General features: G+C 53.5%; 5 protein-coding genes across 5 annotated transcripts; 3 read left to right on the top strand and 2 right to left on the bottom strand.

The window, feature by feature from the left end:
• Positions 1-1184: 1184 nt before the first annotated feature.
• NECHADRAFT_37879 (uncharacterized protein) lies at positions 1185-2276 on the top strand (the record flags this gene model as incomplete). The annotated part of the gene is made up of 1 exon (XM_003052079.1): positions 1185-2276. The coding sequence occupies one exon, from the start codon at positions 1185-1187 to the stop codon at positions 2274-2276; it is 1092 nt and encodes a 363-aa protein (XP_003052125.1).
• Positions 2277-2952: 676 nt separating this feature from the next.
• Positions 2953-5017, bottom strand: NECHADRAFT_100043 (uncharacterized protein; the record flags this gene model as incomplete). Its single annotated transcript, XM_003051630.1, has 3 exons — positions 2953-4254; positions 4359-4481; positions 4997-5017. 3 exons carry the CDS (start codon positions 5015-5017, stop codon positions 2953-2955), a joined length of 1446 nt encoding a protein of 481 aa, XP_003051676.1.
• Positions 5018-10336: 5319 nt separating this feature from the next.
• On the top strand, positions 10337-11962 carry NECHADRAFT_100042 (uncharacterized protein; the record flags this gene model as incomplete). Its single annotated transcript, XM_003052078.1, has 4 exons — positions 10337-10450; positions 10557-10600; positions 10720-11358; positions 11547-11962. The coding sequence occupies 4 exons, from the start codon at positions 10337-10339 to the stop codon at positions 11719-11721; spliced, it is 972 nt and encodes a 323-aa protein (XP_003052124.1). The 3' UTR covers positions 11722-11962.
• Positions 11963-12323: 361 nt separating this feature from the next.
• On the bottom strand, positions 12324-15863 carry NECHADRAFT_38940 (uncharacterized protein; the record flags this gene model as incomplete). Its single annotated transcript, XM_003051629.1, has 4 exons — positions 12324-13393; positions 13443-13509; positions 13654-15319; positions 15373-15863. 4 exons carry the CDS (start codon positions 15861-15863, stop codon positions 12324-12326), a joined length of 3294 nt encoding a protein of 1097 aa, XP_003051675.1.
• A 2311-nt stretch (positions 15864-18174) lies between these two features.
• NECHADRAFT_5407 (uncharacterized protein) lies at positions 18175-19386 on the top strand (the record flags this gene model as incomplete). The annotated part of the gene is made up of 1 exon (XM_003052077.1): positions 18175-19386. A coding segment is annotated over one exon (1212 nt), but the record flags the coding sequence as incomplete, so codon positions are not given.
• Positions 19387-20657: the final 1271 nt, after the last annotated feature.

The raw sequence follows: 20657 nt of genomic DNA, 5'->3' as shown, positions 1-20657 counted from the left end.
ATGAAATTGTCGAAACTATACTACGAGATGAGAGGGGAGTACTATTTCTCTTTTGTCGGGAGAGTCTCCCCAGCTGGTCTGCCATATCAAGGATTGCTACCACAGAGCAGCAATGGAAATACCCGCCTCACTCGTCCCTCGTCGCAAACCATTCGACACTATCAAGTGGAAGCATGAGGAATATATATATTATCGGCTTGGTCTGTTTTTCTCTTGTCATTGACTTTGATTGCCTATTATAGCAGGTCTTTTGAAAGACACGCAGCGACTTGGGAGGCCGAGATCGTCAATCATCTAATGGAGCTTGATGCTATAAAGGATGTCCAGATTGTTGCCGACAATGGCCTGGCTTTACGCGTCCGCTCCAATGAAGAGCCTCGTGAGAGATTCTCTTCGAGAGTAGCAAAGCACTTCCGGTTTATTATAAAGTCTTTTATCTTATATCTTCCTTGTTCTTCCCTGAAGATACAATTCCGGCGATGCCTCGATCTTGATGAGAACGCATGGAGATTGGCAAGTTCTTATCCTAGGGGTTGAACATAGCACCGAGTTAATACTCCTGCTTCCCATGAAGAGGGAATTTATCATTGAAAATTGATGGATGTTATGAAAGCAAAAATTCATAAAGAAAAGTACTCCCATTATGGTTGTAGGGTAGTGAGCCTCATTGCACTTACACATTCGCCCGGCTCAAGTGCCGACATACACTTTTAGTCTGGAGTATTCTACTCACTCAAAATAAACAATACATGGCCTCATTCATCTTGTGTCACCTCCCCTCGGCCCTTTCATCCCAAGTACAAAACGGCCCGACACTGCGGTTGTAACACTTCGGCAGCCTGGTACGTACCGACCGGCCGCCGACTTTCCTAGGAAGGAAGTTGGCACATGAAAGAAAAAAGGAAACGCGGGGAGCTTTGCCGGGGCGCGCTTCCCCTTGTTGCTCCTGTGGGTTTAGCGTTCCCGAGACCCAAGACGTCGTCCCGAGGCTCAACTCCAACTTCAACCTCGTCTCTTTCGCATCAACAAAATCTCATTAACCTCTAGCATTGATACCCCCTTTAACGTGCACTTCAACATAGCACTGCACTTTTCGTTTACCCTCGCACGACGCATCAGTCGACTCAGACACTCCCATCCACAAAGGCCTGCGCGCCTCACGCTCTTCGCCGAGATTCCCCATCATGGCCTCCTCAGAATCCTCTTCGCCTTACCCGTTCGCCACCGCCCCCGACATCATCCGCGCCCATCAAAAAGATGCCTACTTTACCGGTCATCTCACTCAGATAATCAGCGACCTGCATCGTCGCCTTCGCGGCGCCCGACTGACCCACGCCCGCGCCCCGGAGCTCCAGACCGCGGCCGCCCTCACATACTTTGCCCTCACCACCATCCCCGGCAACCGGACTCTCGGCGAAGAGTACTGTGACCTTGTGCAGATTGATGGGCGCGACGGAAAACTCCCGAGCATCGATCGCCGCGCAGGTTACGTCGTGGCCAGTATCCTCCTCCCATATGTGGCCGCCCGCATACTACCCAGTCTGCGCGCCCGGTTGCGCCGCCTTCTGCAGCACCGTCTAGAAGCCCTCCGAAAACGAGACGACAAGTCAGCAACCGGGCGAGAGGCGCGCCTGTGGGCTTACATCGACACACACCTTAGTTCCTTCACAACGGGCGCCCCCTTCCAAGCCGTCATCCTCGCCCTGTTCTACTTCAGCGGCACCTACTACCAGCTCTCCAAGAGACTCCTATCCCTGCGCTACGTCTTCACACGCACCGTCCCCGATACGCCCGACCGCGCTGGTTACGAGCTTCTGGGCGTCCTACTCGTTGTCCAGCTCACCGTCCAGACCTACATGCATATCCGCTCCACCCTCTCCGAGTCGGCCGTTGCTGCGCGTGAGCGCGCCGCTTTCCCCTCGGATGACATTTCGCTCAATCACGACGGCGCTTACAATGGCGACAACAACCTGCTGCTCTCCCAGGGTGCGCAGAGCCCCAAGTCCAAGGTCGACATCGCCGCTGCCACTCACACCCCTCTGGCAACAGTGCCGCGGATCCAGTTGACAAGCGACAAGGCCATGGGCTACATTAAGGGTGGGCAGCAGAGAAAGTGCACACTATGTCTGGAAGAGATGAGGGATCCCTCAGCGACACAATGTGGTCATGTCTTTTGCTGGGAATGCATAGGGGACTGGGTGAGGGAGAAGCCTGAGTGCCCATTGTGTCGTCGCGAAGCCCTGGCACAGCACATACTACCATTGCGCGTAATGTAAACATATAGATTTATGTAGATTGATTTCCAATTCAAATGTACAAGATTAGAATACTGCACATTACGTTGTCAATATCAGATGCTCAAAACATCAAAGCATGATGCCATGGCTCAGTGCCAGAGCCAGAGGGCATCCCCGGGGCAGCTGTTGCGCCCCTATATAACGCTCCCAAGACGTCTGTCTCCCGTGGTATCCTGTCCTGTCCTGTCCTGTCCATCCAATGCTCCCCAACCGCCCATTATCCATCCACCATTCCACTCCTAGAAAAAACAAACATAGTCTTCCAAAGATGAAAATCTCATCTGGACATGAAGAAAAAGAGGGGGTCCTATGCCTCAAGCATGGTCCGCCCATCAGAAGCTCCCCTGTATAGTTATACACGGAATTGCCCAACCAGGTTCCGGGGGCCCGGGTGTCGCAACCTCCAGGTACACACCTGGCGGGCGAGCCGGACCCCTTCTATCCCATTCCCATCCCGTCTCAAAAATGAACTTGTACACAGAATGAAAGCATGTCCCTCAAGGTATCGTGAAAGCGTTGCTCCAATGCATCAACAACCTCATAACTCCGTTGTCCGTTTCGACATCCGTCTGGCTTCCAGCCATGGTTGCCCACTGTTGTTGTTTTCTTTTCGTTTCTTTGTTTGTTTGTTTGGTGTATGGCCTCATCTCGAGACTCACTCGATAGAGAACAAGACGATCTCGCCTCGTTCGTTCTGGCGAAGACGAAGCGACCGCCAGAGCTCCTTCTCTTCCTTGCCCTTGCCAAGCTCGCTGCCCGTAGCCTCACGCTCCCTGTGGAAGCGCTTCAAGACCTTGTTCATGCTCAGGCCCTTCTCGCTTTCGGGACCCTTATCCACGAAGCTGAGAAAGACGTCGGCACGAGGCTTGAAGAGGATCACCTGGTTGTTGCCAGGCTCGGTCTTGCCGTCCTTGCTTTGAGGTCGGTATTCGATCAGCTGAGGCTTCTTCTCCTTGTGAGAGTGCTTCTTCGACGAGGATGTCTTCTTAGTCTTGGATGACTTGGTCTTTGACGACTTAGTCTTAGACTTGCTCTTAGACTTGGGCTTGGTGGCGCCCGCAATCATGCCAAACAGGCTGTGACCGGCGCTGTGCTTCTTCGAGTGCTTCGACTTCTTCAATGGGCTCGCAGGGGAGACTTCAGGCGCGTCACCACCAGAGTAATCGGGAGATGGGGGGAAGACGGGGCGCATCATACGGTTCAGACCACCAGTCAGTCCTGAGTGCAGCACAGGGGGCGCATCAGTCATGACCTGGTCGTTGGGGACCTCAACGTGTAATCGCTTGCGCTTCTTGTCCTTCTTCTCGGTGCTGCTTCGGCTCTTGCGTCTCTCCGTCTTCGGAGCTGGTGTGACAAACTGAGGCTCAGGCGGAGGAGCATTGGCGAACTTGGCCACAGGCTCATCGTCGTCATCTTCGTCATCCTCGTCGTCGTCCTCATCGTCATCATCATCGTCTTCCATGTAAGGGTAGTCATCCGTCTTGGGTTCGTATCGCACAAGTGAAGTGCTTGGCTCAGCGTCAACCAGTCCGTGGCAGGCCGCGAGGTTCATGTTGGAGGCATTGGGTGTCTGACCCGATCCAACGAGGAACTCGAATACGTCGACATGAGGTTCAGGAGCAGCTGAGGGGGGAGTCGGGGCCTCTGGTGGGGGGCCGCCGGCAAACTCATCGTCGCTGCTGTCATCTTCCTCTTCGTACTCGGCCCATTCGTAGTCGTGGTCTTCAGGGAGGTCTTCGACGTAGGCGTGGTGGGCCATAGTAGCGTCTTCGTCGTCGTTGTTGTTATTGTCGTTGGTGTTGACAATAGCTTCGGACAGAGACTGGACCTGAGTCTGGTTCTGCTGGGGAGTGGTGGGGGGGTTGTAGTTGGGGTGGCTGTGTTTCTGCTTCTTGTTCTTGTTCTTGTTGTCTTTGTAGAGGGCGCCTTGATACTTTTGGTCCTCGGTCATGCAGCTCTATTATATGATGTCAGAAGACATGACACAGACTCAGGGGCTCGGAGGGGGAAGACATGGGAGCTATGACTCCCAAGATGCCTGCCATGTCCTGTGATACGTACGGTATGAGATCGGTACTGGACGCCGGGGAAGTGAACCATGCAATCGATGCAGGTAAAGGTGGCGCCGCGGCAGCGGTTTCGATGAGGGTCGAGTTTCTTCTTGGTGAGGACGTCACCGCACGCCTGTGAGAGACGGTGAGGTTAGATGGGTATAGTACAGAGAGATCAGGTCGAGGACAAGAGATAATATGTAAGTAGAGACGAGAAAGGGTATATAGCGGGATGCAAGACAATGGAGACTCGTTCGATGCGGCGGGGTGGTGGACTGGGATATTTGAGGGATGCCAGGGGAGGCGAGAGCATGGCGAGAACGTTGTGGTGGGCCAGGAGATCGGCATGGGGAAGAAGGGGTGTCCCTTGAAGGAGACGGTTCGTGACAAGAATGGTGTGGTGGGAGGGATGTCAGGCGTGTATGATGATATCCTGGGGGGTGGGCATTGTCTGAGGGTGAGGGTGAGGGAGAGGGTGGTGGGTGGGCAATTGTGTACGAGATATGTAGCCGGGCTTATTGGCGGCGGCAGTACACACAAGACAAGGTATGCAGCATGAATAGCAGCAGCAAGGGAATGAATGGATAATCGAACCGGGGCTTGGCGAGCGAGCGAGCAATCGAAGAGAAAATGTAATTCACAACGTACCTCACAGGAGAAGGAGACCATGGCTGCAGTGTTCAGAGGGGGATACTCCCGATCCGAGTGTCGATGATTGGGCGAGGTTAGTTGGGGAGAGGGACAGGAGAAGAGGCAAGCTGCAGGTCAAGTGGCCGCCGCGGTATTTAACGGGAGCGTCAGGCAGGCTTTTCGAGAGACCTTGGAAGAGGTTGCAGAAAATGCTGGATGCCGAGACGATCAGTGGGCTCTCAAGGGCCACGGGCGACCAAGTGATTCGGCCGAGGCGAGTTCCTTGGGCTTGGGCACTCTTGACGCAAGAAAAAATCGGGGGCTGCCCAGTTTGCAGAGCTCTGTATGGCCTGGACCCAAGTTGCTGATATGACAGGCGCAAAAAACTAGCTCCCAGAGGCTGGAGTTGGGTTCAGTTGGGCACTACTTGGGTAGCATAAGGCGACGAGCAGAGAGCAGCAAAGAATGAGCGAGGCGAAGCACTTGAGAGGGGCAGAGGAATGCGACGCCCAGGTCAAGACAGGACGGGAGGAAAAGGCGGAAAGTCAAGTTTGACGACGACGATAGCACGAGTTTGGATGGAGGGGCGGGCGGGACAAGAGATAGCGAGATAGCGAGCCCTGAGAGATGAGATGAGAGAGCCCCCAAGTCAGGTGGAGGGGCTTGCAAGCCAGGGCAGGGCGGGCAGCAGGGCGAGCGAGCGAGCGAGCCAGGGTTCTGGTCGAGCTTCCGAGGGCACGGTTGTTACGGCGGCGGGATCTCTAGGCTTGGTCCAAGAGCAAGTGTGTTGTTGGCCGTAGCGTGATGATGGAGGCGCGGGTAGTGGGCGGGAACGGTGGCGTGTGATCGTAGGTTTAATTACGATGGCTCCAGAATGTGAGAAGGAGGGGGAGGGGGAGTAAACAAGCGAACGAACTGGTTCGTGAAGATCTTTGAACCGGTATTTGTTGACGTTGTTATTGTTTTGGTGGTTGAAGGAGAAGGAGAGGATGTGGGTGACGGAGAAAAAATAAAAAATAAAAAAGAGGGCGGCTGAGGTGGATGCGGCAGATGAAACTACTGACGTACCAGCCAAACAAAGGGCTGTAAGGGCAAGAACGAACCTACAGCAACAACACCTCGAGAGCCAACGAACAGGTCAGGAACTTGCACAACGCAGCATAAGATCCAATGCGTGGGCGTCGCGTTGCATTCAGGGCCAAAATTAGGACATCCAATGTTTTGGCGTGAGATGGATGGATGGATGGATGGCTCATCGCCAGCACAAGCACCAGCGACAACACACATGCAACACACACCAAACAGAACCAGCCCAGGAGAAGCCTCCTTTCGAGCAACATCCAAAACACGGACGTCTGGTTGGACAACCCCAGTCATGTCTCAGCCTATCAGTGTGTGTGAGGGCGCTGCTCCGGCGACGCCCAGAAGTCACTGATTGGACGCTCTCCCATAACACTACCCGAATTAGCAGAACCCTGATGATGATGATGCTGCTGCTGATGCGCCCTGGAGTCTCATCGCTCGCGCCCTGGCAGGACGCTGGGTTGAGTGTGAGTGTGAACGAGCGAGCGAGCGCTAGCTCAGCCCGGCATTCCTTCGAAACTCGTGTGAGGCGACGTCACCATTGGCTGAATGGCACCACGACAGGACACTGATCAATGCCGCCAGTCATGACAAGCCCGGGCCCATGGGTCGATGATTGGAGACTTTACTTCCATGCCCATCTCGCGGAAGCTCGAGGGGAATGCCCGTCCGTTTGTCAATCACTTGTCAGATCAGAAGGCGTGACAGGAACCGTCAGAGGGTGGTTGCAGCAAAAAAATAAAAAACCCTATGGCCCCCCCTGGACCGTGGCGCGCTTACAGTATGTGCGTGTGTTATGGATGTCCAGCTCCAATTGACTCGTCACAGAACGAGGCGCTCGATATTGGAGATCAACCACGCGCCATTGCAATGCATGTTTCGCAGCGATGGGTGTGCTGTGCCTGACCAGTTGGATGGATTTGACTGTTCCTCCTTCATCTTTTCCCTCCTGATAGATCATTCTCTGATTTGTCTGCAATTGTCCACTTGAGGCGAGGGGCCTCAAAGCGGCAGCGCTTCAATGGGTCCTTTTGAGCCAAAAGGGAACCGACTTACAAGGGGGAGCAGGAGGGGCCGTGGAGTCGAGACAGCTTCAGTAACCATTTTGCGGCGGGGCAGGGCAGGGCGGGGCAGAAGCAGTGACAGCAAACACGGGGAGAAAAAAAGAAAGAAAAATTTCACATCTTGCTTCTAGTGATCTGACTGAGACTGAGAGGGGGACCTGTCTGTCTGTCTGCTGGCGGGCATCCCGGTCTTGATGGAGGGGCAGCTTCTGGATCTCGACAACGGACGTGGCAGGTCGCCTCTTCCGGTCCATCTTCGACGACGGGCTCCGGCCTCCGACGACATATCCCCTCCGTAGCCGCCGGCGGCCACAGCCGGAGCATACATGCATAAACTGGTTGAACCAATAGATGCACAGGGCCTTGCGAGGGCCTGGAAGCGAAAATATGCTTTCAACCGTCCGTCAAACAATAACAACAAAAAAAAGTCAAAGTCCATCTGGGCTACCATGATAAAGTTCAATCGCATACCTTGACCCCTTGCATAAAACTATCCTTTTGGTTGGTATTTGACCATGAACTATCCACGCCCACGAGGCCGTCATGCCGCCTCCCGTCGGCACCCCACCTTCACAGGGTGACAAGACAAGACCACAACCGGGTTCATTTACCTGCATCACCAGAAGAAGACGACGAGTCTGATTTTTTTGCTTCCCTTGCCAGCTCTCTGGACCCGTACCTGAGTGGACTCTCTCCTGCTCAGGGACCCCGTCAAGATGCGGCGTTATTTCCAACGGTCCCGTGGTCGCCTTAGCTCTCTGAGCTATGCCCCAAAGAAGCTCACCACAAAGAGGCTAACGCCGGGGCGGTGCGCGCGGAAGAGCCAAGGTGAGGCGTGTTTCAGGGGATATCCCTGGATCGACAGCATAAAAGACGGGCATGCGGGTTGCGGGATTGATGGCTCCAACACGAAAGCTGAGGAATGGAGAAGGCGTTCAGATTTTCCATCGAGACTCACACATAATGGGACGAGAAAGAGCGCAAGAAACCGGGACAACTAGCAAAAGGACCTCCAGTTCCCGCTATCCGCATTCCTCGTCGAGGTTTTGTTCGGTCCCTGTGTTTAATAATTGTTCCGTGTTTAACATTCAAGAAGCGAAGGAAACCCCCACGCGCGGCCCAGATGTGATGAATGCTGCAGAAGAGGTGAGATGCTGTTTCATCGCCGACACAGAGCAGCAGCAGCAGCAGCACAAGCGCAGCCAGCCCGGCCACCCCTTGGCCTCCCGAGGTCTCGGACCTGGGCTTTGGGGTACGGCTGTCGTTTATACATGGCCTTATGCAGGCCACGCACGTTAGCCCAATTCCGCCGGGCCTGAAAGTCAGGGGCACACGTCGTGACATGTCAATGCCACGATTACACGCTTGACAAGTCGCCAATGGCAGTCACATCGCGTCCTCATCCCCTTGTCGCCCTCCTTCGTCACGTTTGACTCAAAAGACCTTTCAGGATCTGGGGAGACACACGAGAATAGCACGATGTGGTCGCACATATCAAGATCTCTCTCGGATGAACGGCTGAGCGAGATGAGTTTGCTTCCATTGGACGATTGCCCCTTGGTCCGTCCGTCCTCATGTTCGCGCCGAACTGAACTGCGGTGTTCTGAGCTTCTGTTGGTGTCGTGGAGAAGCTCGTTCGTTTCTTCCTAGAAGCTTCCTAGCTAGGAAATGGCGTGCCATGCTCATTTCCACCGACATCATCGCAATGAGTCCCCTGGCAGCCGTTGCACACAACCCGCCCGCCCCCTCCTTATCTGTCAAGTCATTCCGTCCGTCACTGCCGTCGTGGCATTGCACCACAGCCCAGCCATCACATCCAATGTAGGAAAACTCAGGCGCCCACGTAATACGCAGCATCCATCTTACGGATAATAATAAACCTGGAATTGTCTCGTCTCGTCGATCCTGTTTGGAGGAGGGGATGGCTCGAGCTGTGCCTGTTTCGCCTGGTGTGTCAGCTTCATTGATGGGGGATCCCGTGAGAGTCAGGTAAGGGGCGCAGAGGGCACACGGGTACCTGAGAAGGCCCGTCGGCCCGGGTACCTTGGCCGCGGAGCTAGCCCTGACCGTTACCTCTGTTGCGTATGTCGAGCATGTACTACTCAGTAGCATCATCTCCCCTCTCCCCACCTCACCGAGCTGAGATCATCCGTGCCCCACCAATAACGAGCAAGATGGAGGATAGCAGCCTTCCAATCTCTCCTCCGTGTTGTCCTCTCATTGTTGAGATGGTCGGGTCGTGCTCGTGCTCGAATTCGTCCATCGAACTCTGGGGGATTGCCAACAGGCAACAAGCTCCCTCCCTCTTACTTTCCTCTTCTTTCTCGAAACCTTCCTTCGATTCTGGTCAGATCCCTCTCCACCTCGTGAGACGCCCAGGTCCGACTCAACTCCACCATAACCTCCAAGGCCAGCGATACTCTCCGTACCTACTATACCTACACTCCGACCCCTGCTCCGCCTTTCTTCAACGTCCCCTTTTGGGCCACTGTCTGTCAAAGTCGTCCTCCAACATCATCCCATCCCACGCGCCTTGTACAGCTTCAGCCTCGGCTCGCCTCCGACCTCGCTGTCACCGACCGTCTCGTCTTGTCCTGTCCATCCTCACTGCGAACCCCATGTCGCGCTGCTGCATGGGACTACCTTAAGTGGGATCGCTCCCGAGATAGACGGCAGGGTTCAGAGGTCCATCGAGAGATATTCACCTTTGTTTTTTGCAGTTAGGGCCTATGAGAAGGAAATAGCTACTATTGGCATCGCCTACTAGCTCGGCAATTCATCCTTTCGCCCAACACTCCGCTCATTCATCTTGTCCTTCTTTCTCTTCTTCCCCAACAACAACAACGACACGGACATTGTTTCCATCACCAACCTACGTCCTCCGAACCTCTCCGTTGGATAGCTTCAACTCCCGGCCACTGCCTGCATGCATGCAAACTTGGAATAGGCCTGCATTGGGATCAGCTGTTGTCTGTCCTACGCCTCGTCCGCAGCTACTACACGTTTTCCCTTGTTAGGCTACCATCTTGTTGTCGAGCAAAAAGCCCCAACAGTCATCGTCTCCTTAACCCTCCACCGCTCTCTCTCTTGTCCTTCTGGGGAGGCTTGCCCTGGGTCACCGCATTTTGGACCCTCGCAGCCGTTGCCCCTGGCCTGTTCGTTTGTGTATACCATACCCATTGTAATGCCCAGCAAAACCAGCCGGACAAACATGGCCAGCTCCAACCCTCCTCCGTCGCCATCCTCTACCAGCTACCTCGAGCAGACCGTGTCGATATTGACGTCGGTCGCCGGCTACATGCGTCTGCCCGCGTTGGCTTCCACGGTACGTCGACTCCGCAGCAAGCCGTCGTCCATCCGCCTGAATGCAGGTCCCAGTCCCGCTACGTCCAAGTCCCCATGAGCTGACCACGCCGTGCGCAACTTTACAGGGCATCGCCGCCGTCCTCACCTCGCTGCTGTACTTTAAGCAAAAGTTCGTATATCCGTCTTATCCATTGACTGCTGTTACTGCTTCTTGCCTCATCCACTCTTCGACCCGCAACATCATCATGCCGTCCCCCACGCTAACCCAGCCTCTCTCGCTTGCATTAGGGCATTGATTTATCCGAGCCACATTCCCGCAAACTCTCGCTCCGACGTTCCTAAACCTTCTGACTTTGGCATCAAAAACTTCGAAGAGTTGTATATCCCTACCGACGATGGCGAAAAGCTCTCTGCCTTCTACATCCGGGGCCCTCGTGGCCACAAGAACTCCAATGTCACTATTTTGATGTTTCATGGGAATGCTGGGAACATCGGTCACCGATTACCCATTGCTCGCATGATCATCAATTATATTGGTTGCAATGTGTTCATGTTGGAGTATAGAGGCTATGGCTCTTCAACTGGAGAGCCCGACGAGTCTGGCTTGAATATTGACGCTCAAACTGGGCTGAACTATCTTCGGCAGCGGGCCGAGACACGAGATCACAAGCTCATCGTCTACGGTCAGAGTCTGGGGGGTGCCGTCAGCATCAAGTTGGTGGCCAAGAACCAGGACTCGGGTGCTATTACCGGCCTGATCCTCGAGAACACGTTTCTCTCCATCCGGAAGCTTATCCCTTCCGTTGTGCCTCCTGCCAAATACCTCACCCTGCTATGCCACCAGGTCTGGCCCAGCGAGTCGATACTACCCAGTATCAACAAGGTGCCGACCCTCTTCATCAGTGGCTTGCAGGATGAGATCGTCCCGTAAGTCTTCCCTCTATCCGCACACTCCAACCACTACTTGATCCTGTGATGATCAAATTTGCATCACCCACAAAAGATGAACCCTCGTGGTCTTGATAAGAAAGCAAATATTCCCTGACGATCCAACCATCCTTCCGCTTTAGTCGCCAACTATGCAAGCCGGAACATAGGCTAACGTTAGCTCACAGACCGCGGCACATGAAGCAACTGTACGAGATCTCCACGGCACCCACCAAGCGGTGGAAGCCCCTGCCCGGTGGTGACCATAACTCGAGCGTTCTCGAAGAAGGTTACTTCGAGGCCATGTCAGATTTCATCGCCGAGGTGACAGGCGACTCGCCACGGGAGAAGACACGCATATAGGATAGGCGTAGATCTTTCCACGCACATCTTCATCATCACCTCAGGGTCCGAGTAAGGGAAACATCACATACAACATGCATGCATACACTCACGATTGAATGACACCCTCCGTCTTTGTTTTTGTTGCGCAAAAAAAGAAATCCTACCTAGCATCCATCATCATCATCTTGTATAACACACGAATTTGCATATTTGTCCACTTCCATAGAAGAAACCTGGAAATTAATGAAACATTGACCAACTTTACTTGCTCGTGTGGTGGGGATTATCTCCCATGTGATCCTCCTATACAATGCTCTCGTGACACCAAACTAACTCTTGGAGGTGACATTGTGTCTTGGATTACGATGCTAGTTGCAAAGGTCTAAAAGCAAAAAGTACAGGCTCAACAGCTTTGACCTAGTGGCTTTCTCATTGAATACCTGGTATTGGCTACCAACTATTTGGTCCCGGGTCTAAATGTAAAGGTCATGGAAATGTTGCGAACATGTCACAACAGATACCACTTTGACACTTTGACAATGCCAAGACGGTAATAGACATGATTTAGACTCATAGTTATTGAATTGACCTCGCCTTGGAAACATGCTCTACTACCAGCCCTAGCATTCTACATCCCCATCAAGTGCCGCCCACACCTTGCCCACCTCAGGCTGCTGTGGCTTCTTCTTCTTAAGCCCGAGCAGCTTGCGGCCGGGCTTGATCGAGTCCTCGGGCGCCGGCGTCGACGATGAGGAGGTGGGCTTGGACGCCGCCCGCCCAGCCACGGCGCTCCATCCCCCTGCGCCCGGTCGGCGGAGCACCTCGCGGCGGGTGACGGCGCCCTTGTCATCCGAGTGGCAGAGCAGCACACCCTCGGCGAGCTTCTGGCTGCGGATCGTCTGCTCGACGCGTGGCTTCAGAGCAGCAAGGCTCTTTTCGACTGGGGCGGGTGTGAGAAAGGCTGAGTACTGCGCTGTAGCCTTGATGAGAACCTCATCGTTAAGGAAGTCAGTCTTGAACGAGAAGCCCTGCAGGGATGCAAGGTCTGAGGCGAGAGCGGTTGTGACTTCGTCAATGGTCAGGCCAAAGCGAGGCTCGGTGAGGACCATGCTGTTGAAAGGCTCGCTATCAAAGGGGGGTGGGCTCGGGGGGCGAAGGGCCGCAGCGGCAGAGGCTTCGGCAGCCTGAGCGGCTCGGATCTTGACGCATTGAGCGAGCGTCTTGGGCGGAGCAGATACGAACTTGTCCGTCTTCCAGACAACGACGGATCGGTTCGAGCCGTAGTCCTCGCTCTTGCTCTCGAGGCCAAAGTCTTCAGCTAGGAGGTGCAAGAACTGGCGGGACTCATTCCGCATGGGTTCATATCGAAGACGAACCTCATCCGGGTCAGCAGCAAAGACGCGGAAATGTCTCTCCTGGCTGTCGCCCCAAGAGGGGAACTGCTTGTACAGCTTCAGCGTGTTGTCTGAGAAGGGGACATGGTCGTTGGTGTGTGACGCAGGGTCAATGTTGAGAGCTGCGGCAAGACGACGGTTACGGTCCAGGCGTTCACATTCTTCGTCGCATCTTAACTCTGGACGGCTTGGAGTCGGGTTGCTGGTGCTCGTGAGGCACTTGAACTCCTTTTTGTAGTTACCGCAGGGGCATTGGACAACCATCTTCTTCTGGCAGGCAGTAGACTCATTACAGGCTATCCGTGGGTTAGTTTATACAACATGCAGATTGATTTGAACACTTACGAGTCTGGCCATGGCAGACATTCTGGCAAATATGATTGCAGAGCAGCTTCGTCTTTCCACAGACTTGCTCACAGCCCTCTCGAGCATCGCCGCACTCTCCAGGGCGGTGGCAAAGCTTCCTACAAGTATGAAGACTATACAAGGTCAGTACCCACAGATCTTTTGAAGGGCAATAATAAACCTACCCGCATTGAAGCTTTTGCCCACAGACCTCGCCGCAGTGAACCTGCTGGAGATGGCAGGGCTTGTTGTGAAAGGTTGTCTTTCCACAGGCGCATACCTTCTCAGTTAGATACGCGCAAGGAGGACATTCAACGTCATCAGGATGACACTGATGCTCGACAGAGGGATGACCGCAAGCGGTCTGGCGCCTGCACTTGGATGTGCAATATGGCTGGCGAGTCCCACATGGTTGAGGAGGCTGAAGAACCGTTGCACCGCAGTTGCAGCTAATCTCGGTCCATACAGCTTCAGGACAGCTCTGGCAAGCTCCACGATGGCAGAGCTGTTCACAGAAATGGCTACCACACTTGAGTGGCCTTCCACAAACCTGAACACAGATGTGCTCAGCTTCAACCGGAATAGAGTCGACACCAAGACGCTGCTTCTTCTGCTGGGCGATCCGCTGTGATGCCTTCTTTTCACCCGGGCAGCAGTGCTCTCCACATCGATGCCGACCGCAGTTCCGAGTTGCCTGACACACCTTGAAGCACAGGGGGTGTTGGATATCCCCCTCGTGGCAGATGGACGGGGCGGTGACTCGGCCACACCGACAATCTATATCCATGACCTGCATACAAGGGTCACAATCTCCAGTGTGACACAATGACTGGCATGTGTGGCCACACTTGAGCTTCTTCTCGCAGACTTTCTCGCAGTGAGGGACATGCTCCTCGCAAGATTGGCGCGGGTGATCCATGAGATCCTTGAGCGGTGTCTTTCCGCAAGGACAATGGGTTACCACGTCCGGGGAGAAGGGGCAGTGAGCCGGGAGCTCATCCTGCGGATGGCAAGACGTCTCACAGCGATGAACTCCACAGTCGTAGGCTCTTCCACAGGCATTCTCGCAGCTGAAGGAGCCCTGGAACCAAGAATCGTCGGTAGGATCATAGGAGTCGCAGACTTCATCCTGCTTGAAGCATTCCATCTCCTTCTCGACTCGTCCGCAATAGCACCTAGCCTTCACTGCCACCTCGCAGGTTCCACAGACACCTGGGTGACAGATCTGCGAGCATTCGTGCTCTCCACAAGATAGCAAATCGCCACATGGCTCCCGGCAACTCCAACCGTTGTAGTAGTCGGTATCTCTGCAATTCTTGCGAAGCGTGTGCTTACCACAGTAGCAAGGCTCGGGAGGGCTTAGCACATTGCAAGGTGGACAGGGCCCAGGATGGCACTGAAGGGTACAGGGGTGTGAGCAAGTCGTCCGTGGTTTAGAACATGTCTGTCCACACGAGTGAGGGGGCAAGAGGCTGTTGTGACTGGGGTTGAGATCTTTGCCGCACCAACACTGATAATCACCAGGCTCGCCAGTCAGGCTTGAGTTGCAACCGGGACAACGCCATGACTTGTCACCGGTGGCCTCGTCCACCTTCATCGAGGTGCTCCACCATTGATGAGCGCACTTGAGATGGACGACGGTCCAGCAAATAGAACACGACCAGACATAACTTTTGCGGGTAACGTCATCGGCGCAGATTCGGCATTCGTAATTCCAGTTGCTAATGTCCTCCTGGATCCGTTGCCAAAGGTCGGAGGCAGTCGACTTAGGAACGTCCTGCTTTGGCCTCCCCTGTTTCCGATCAGACCGAGATCGACCTCCCTTAGAGCGCGGCTGGGTCGGAGGCTGAGACTGAGCCGAGCTTGATTCCGCAGCACTGAGATGATTAGCATAAGAGGGCGTGTTGTGTTGCGGTTAAGCAAAGCTTACCTTCGTGCAGCGACGGGTTGCCCGGGGACAAACTCGGGAGCGTCTGCACTCAATGACTGATCCTGGGAAGTTGCTTGAGCCGGTTCTTCCGTTGTGGTGGTCAAGCGGCCACCGAATTGCCGATGAGGTCCCACGCGGAATCCTCCTCTTCCTCGGTTCTCTGAACCATGAGAACCACCTCGTTGACCGCGCCGATTCCGTCGGCCTCTAGATGATGCTGAACTTTCAGGAGCGGAAGAGGCGGGCTGCTCCACCTGGGGTGTTGTTGAAGGTGTGCCATCAGTAGCATCAGCAGCGGTGGCTTGAGAGGCGGCGTTTCTACCACCTCGGGAGCCTGATGTGGTGGATTGATTCCCTTGACCGCGGTTCCGGCCACCTCTTCCCCTACGACGTCCACCACGTGAGCCCCCTCTCGATCCTGATGCTCGACCTTCATTCTGGGACTGATTCTGAGCCTGATTCGAGGCCTGTCCTCCCCCCTGCTCCGCCATATTGGCAGAAGTCACTGTGAGAGACTGCGTAGCCGATAGTAGCGGAATGGTTGCGCTGTGTAATATAAAGCGTCTTCAAACTGGAATGACAATGAAAATGGAAATGGAAAAAACTGGAGCAAAATGCCTGAGGAGATGGAGCGTGCAGTGTTGGGAAGGTTCACTCGCTAAGGTTTCAACAGCCCTGCTGATGGGATGAGATGGGTAGCAGGGACGAGAGATGCGAAAGGATGAGGAGAAGATCTAGGAAGAAGGAGGAAGAAGGAGACGTAGGACCCGAGTCGATGATATATCGAGAGGCGTTTGTCTCGACCTCAAACAAAACTCGGGAGGCGTTGGAGGTCGGTGGAGCCTTGAAGCTTCCGCGTGTGGCGAAGCCTTGCCCTGCTCTGACAAACATTGGCTGACCATCAGAATGACTCACCCAGGAGTGACTGCCTCTCTAGGTCTGCAATTTTGCAAGCTCAGTTCTGAGTGGCCAAGACATTTCACTATTCAGAAAACTACATTTTAGCGTCTCACGAGGAGTCATACAAGTGATTATTCAACCTATTTCTTGCATTTCTCCGACGGGAGCCTGGAAGCTTGCAGGAGAACTTTGATATCAAAGTCGATGAGTAATGTGGCTAGTGACAGCACCGCCACAGAGGGTCCGACGTCTACCGGGTAGCTCCCGTCCTTGGATTCATCTTACACCATTGTCCTATCACTATTTCTCGATATTGTGTTGTTAGATATTTGACTCCTCTTATTATATTGGGCAATTGTCTGCTTTTCTTTTCCCCTTACTGACTGGGTGGTCGGATGCAGGATCCCTCAAATCCAGCTGATGGGCTGACGCAGCTTGCCGCAAGAGTGAAGCAAACGCTCAAGCTTTGATGTGCTAATAAAAGTATGACTCTGGTTGCACAAGACCAGAATGAGGCTTGTTCCTCTCCCGGTTGTTACTACCATTGCGGCTATCCGCTTTGCCAAGGTTTCATGCAGGACGGGGAGGGGTGCTTGAGTGTGGAGGCGCTCCGCGAATGGAAACATCTACTTACTCGAGAATACCACAATGAATCAGCTAGAAGAACATTTGATATAAATATAAATTAACTCTGGGTCTGGGTGTTTCAGCCTTATGAGGAGGCATCACTCATCCAGTGCTCCACATCGCGGGAAGATGGGAAATCGAGGATGGAGATGGCAGCATTGTTAGACATACAATTAGAACAAATAAAGTCTGTCATAGTTGAGCGAGGTTCCTAGCCAACAATCTATCCAAGTTACAAGTGGAGGCCAGGTGTGAGACTATCACTCATGAATAGCTTCACCAGCAATTATAATGCCACACAAGCGTGAGCAACGCAATTCAAAACACTCAAATCACCGTGATGACTTGAACCAAGTATCAGAGAGCTAGACATTGAACTGTTAGGAGGTTACTCTAATTTAAGGTCACAAAAGCTTACGTGAGTGGATGTTGTTGTAGCTGTTCCACATTCTGGCCGATTGATCGGCGAGAAAGGACAGGCCTAGGTGCCGAAATCCGAACATATCCCAGCAATGGCATCAGAACCAACTGCGCCATTGACATATCAAGCTTTTTTTATCTCATGAATTTGAGATCGTCGATGGGTAGCGGAGATAGAGCGGACTTTATGGCCCTCACAGTTATCATGGTGCGAGGGCTAGATGAACCACCAAGATGGTGGCCATTGACATCTTAACTACCTATAAAACCCCAAGGGATCATTTCAAATATTATTTTTTTATTTAAAAAAAAAAAAAATAGTATTTAGATCAACATGCTCCTTAAAATTTCCCTGTGAATATTGTAGATAGACTGTGCCGAGTTTTCCGTCTGGCCATCTTCGTATAAAACCTCGCAACAAGTGATGTAATGGCTCTCCACAGCTTTTGTAAACACCCACAATTAGAACAATGCCTCAACTCCCTGAGTGGTCAACTGCCCAGCTCTGTAACTGACGATCTCTCGTGTTAGTTTCCACAACAGGGGATAAGGATGAAGGCTGGAATCTTGATCAGTGGACCGCTGGGTCCCTCATCCCTTTCGTGTTTCTGTGCTCAAATACTATGCGGTCCCCGCCAAGAGGACATACGTTTGGGCTCTTCTCGCTTTTCTGAATGAATTCTACTTCCTGTAGAAGTAGTAATGCCTTGTTAATGATTTAAGGTAAATCAAGTTGAGCTGATCTGTAAACGGCCTATTACGTACTCACTTTGCCCTAGGTAGCTTGTCCACTTACACCAAGGCTATCGTCACCTGCTCTTTGCCTCGCTAGCCATGAAGTCACTCTTCTTTCACCTAGCATTGGCCACCATTTGGTTATGCTTATTCCGGTATTGCCAGCGAACCTCTTTCCATGACCCCTCGTCCCTGTTTTACGACTCAGATCGCGCATATACCCGAAACTACTCAGCAACTCGAGAGTTGGAAGCCGACGAATTCCTCGAGAGAGCTTCCTGGGCACCCGCAACAGCAAAACGCCCATGGATATACCATGGAAAGAATGACATCGAGAAGCCAGACGGGTACAGGATATGCATCGGGATCCCTAGTGTTCGAAGAGAGAGGGAACAGTTCACTGGACGGACGATAGCTTCCTTACTTGACACTCTAAGCCCAGAAGAGCGGAGACTGGTCGACTTGAAGATCCTACTGGCGGACGATGCGCCGCAGAACCACCCGGCTTGGCAGCAGCCATGGCTCCATAACGTCGCCGACGAAGTGCTAATTTACGGACAAGAGTCGAGCACCAGGACCGACAATGCTCAGTGCATCACTTCGATCTCACGGCGTTCAACTATTGGCGACGATCGAAACAAAAGAGTTCAGCTAGACTATGCCAATGTGATACGCGCATGTCGAAGCACGGAAGCCGACTACTTTGTTCTGGTCGAGGACGATGTGATTGCTTCGCGAGACTGGTTTCGAAGACTGCGCAAGTCACTTGAAGAAACTGAGGCTAGAAACACTGGAACGGATTGGTTCTATCTTCGACTGTTTTATTCGGAAACTCTCCTAGGGTGGAACTCGGAAGAGTGGCCGGTCTACCTGCGGGACTGCATCCTCACTTACACGGCGGTCCTCCTCGTTGTGTTATTGGTGCGATGCAGGTCGGCGGTATTGAAGCCAATGAGGTCAACAGATCTCATCAAGCCAAACGTCTCTCTCATAATCCAGACCCTATTTTGGGTGACAGCTTACCTAGCCTTGTATTTCATGGCTGGTAGACTATTGGTTGACCCATTTGGAGCTGGCGTCCATGAGATGCCGCGTTATGGCTGTTGTGCTCAAGGTCTTGCTATGCCTCGTCGGCATCTGGGGACATTAGAGAATCAACTTCGAGAGCCACCTCATCATCTTGCTGGTGATTCATTTGTGGACATAGTGGCGGATCAGGAAGGCCTCAAGAAATGGGCCATGGTTCCGAGTGTTTTGCAACATGTGGGTGTAAGAGGTTCATCAGAACGCGGGGGATATTACAAGACCACATGGAATTTTAGCTTCGAAAAGGGCCTAACCGAGTAGAACAAGATAGCCGTGTATCACAAGTTAATAACCGAGCTACAATGATGTGATGAACCTAGGATATCAGGTTTCCTTGGTAAGGGCGCGCGTAGGACTACCCTACAAATTCGGTCAACTCGGCTGTCATTGGCAACACACCTCGGTCAAAGGTTGAAATTCCGGCACGGTCATTGATGTCCTATGCACTCCTAGAGAAAAGTGCCGCCTCAAGGCAGTCTCGGCATGACGAACAAACGGAACCGATCACGTTGACAACACAAACCCGCCCAAGTATTGGAAGGCATCGGGAGAGGCCGGGATAGCGGACCCGGCTCCGGAAGCCCGTCTCAGATGGGGGCGAGCGGCGGCTCCTCCAGATGGTCGACCAACCCCCGGACCAGGCCAGCTGTTTGGGGGAAGCTTCCCTGTCCAATGACGAAGCCAATGGCACAGGCACACCTGCCTGGTGGATCTCGCAGAAAAGAGACGGATTTTCCGTCAAGCTTCCCAAAACATGGCGGTCTGTGAGATTGCCGATATGTGCGAGCATGGAGGAGCCCAGGAGCTTTTGAGACCCCTGGACAGCCGGAGCTCTGGAAGTACATGTATCTGCACCCTTATCGTCTGACAGGGAGGCATTCCAATGGAACGCCACGCACGAATGGGAAAGACGATAAGCTGAATTTGCTTGCCAATCCTTACCCCCAAAAGCCGGGTCTCTGTTCGTGGCGCTCAACGGCTTAGGAGGTGCAAAGTCAATTGGAGGCTGTACCTGGAAGGCTTCAACACCACACCAAACGACAAAGCACAAGGCACCATCTAACCTTGAGCCCCCAATATCCGTCTGGGGTATGGATGGAGTGCAGAGGAGCTCCCAGGCCCGCCCCGCAGCCCGCCCGGGATGATATCTCGTGCTACGGGCAGAAGCTTAGCGTGGCGTCAGCCTGGCCTGGGAGCTGCTGCTACTGTTCCAACACGCCCCCCTTCCGCAGAGGCAGATCCATCCATGAATGCTTTTTTCATCGCCCAATGTCGTGGTGCGGACGGGCAACCTCCGAGGTCCCCCCATGCATCAGTTCCAGACCGTCGGTGAATGATGGGGAACGGCCTCGGTGTCGATTGGAATTCGACGCCTCGAGCAGAATTTAGATCTTACATCAACATTTGAGTGTGTCGAGGTGCAACTGTCTGAGGATGATGGGAGCGAGTTCGGAGCCAGTTGGTAGATGCGTCCGCCCTTGACAGTGGGAGACGTTGGGGTAGCACAGGCATCCACG

This window comes from Fusarium vanettenii, assembly GCF_000151355.1.
Source record: "Fusarium vanettenii 77-13-4 chromosome 4 genomic scaffold NECHAsca_3_chr4_2_0, whole genome shotgun sequence".
NCBI classification, from domain to species: Eukaryota; Fungi; Ascomycota; class Sordariomycetes; order Hypocreales; family Nectriaceae; genus Fusarium; species Fusarium vanettenii.
The sequence above is the reverse complement of the archived record's forward strand: the minus strand, read 5'-3'. Positions and strand labels throughout refer to the sequence as shown.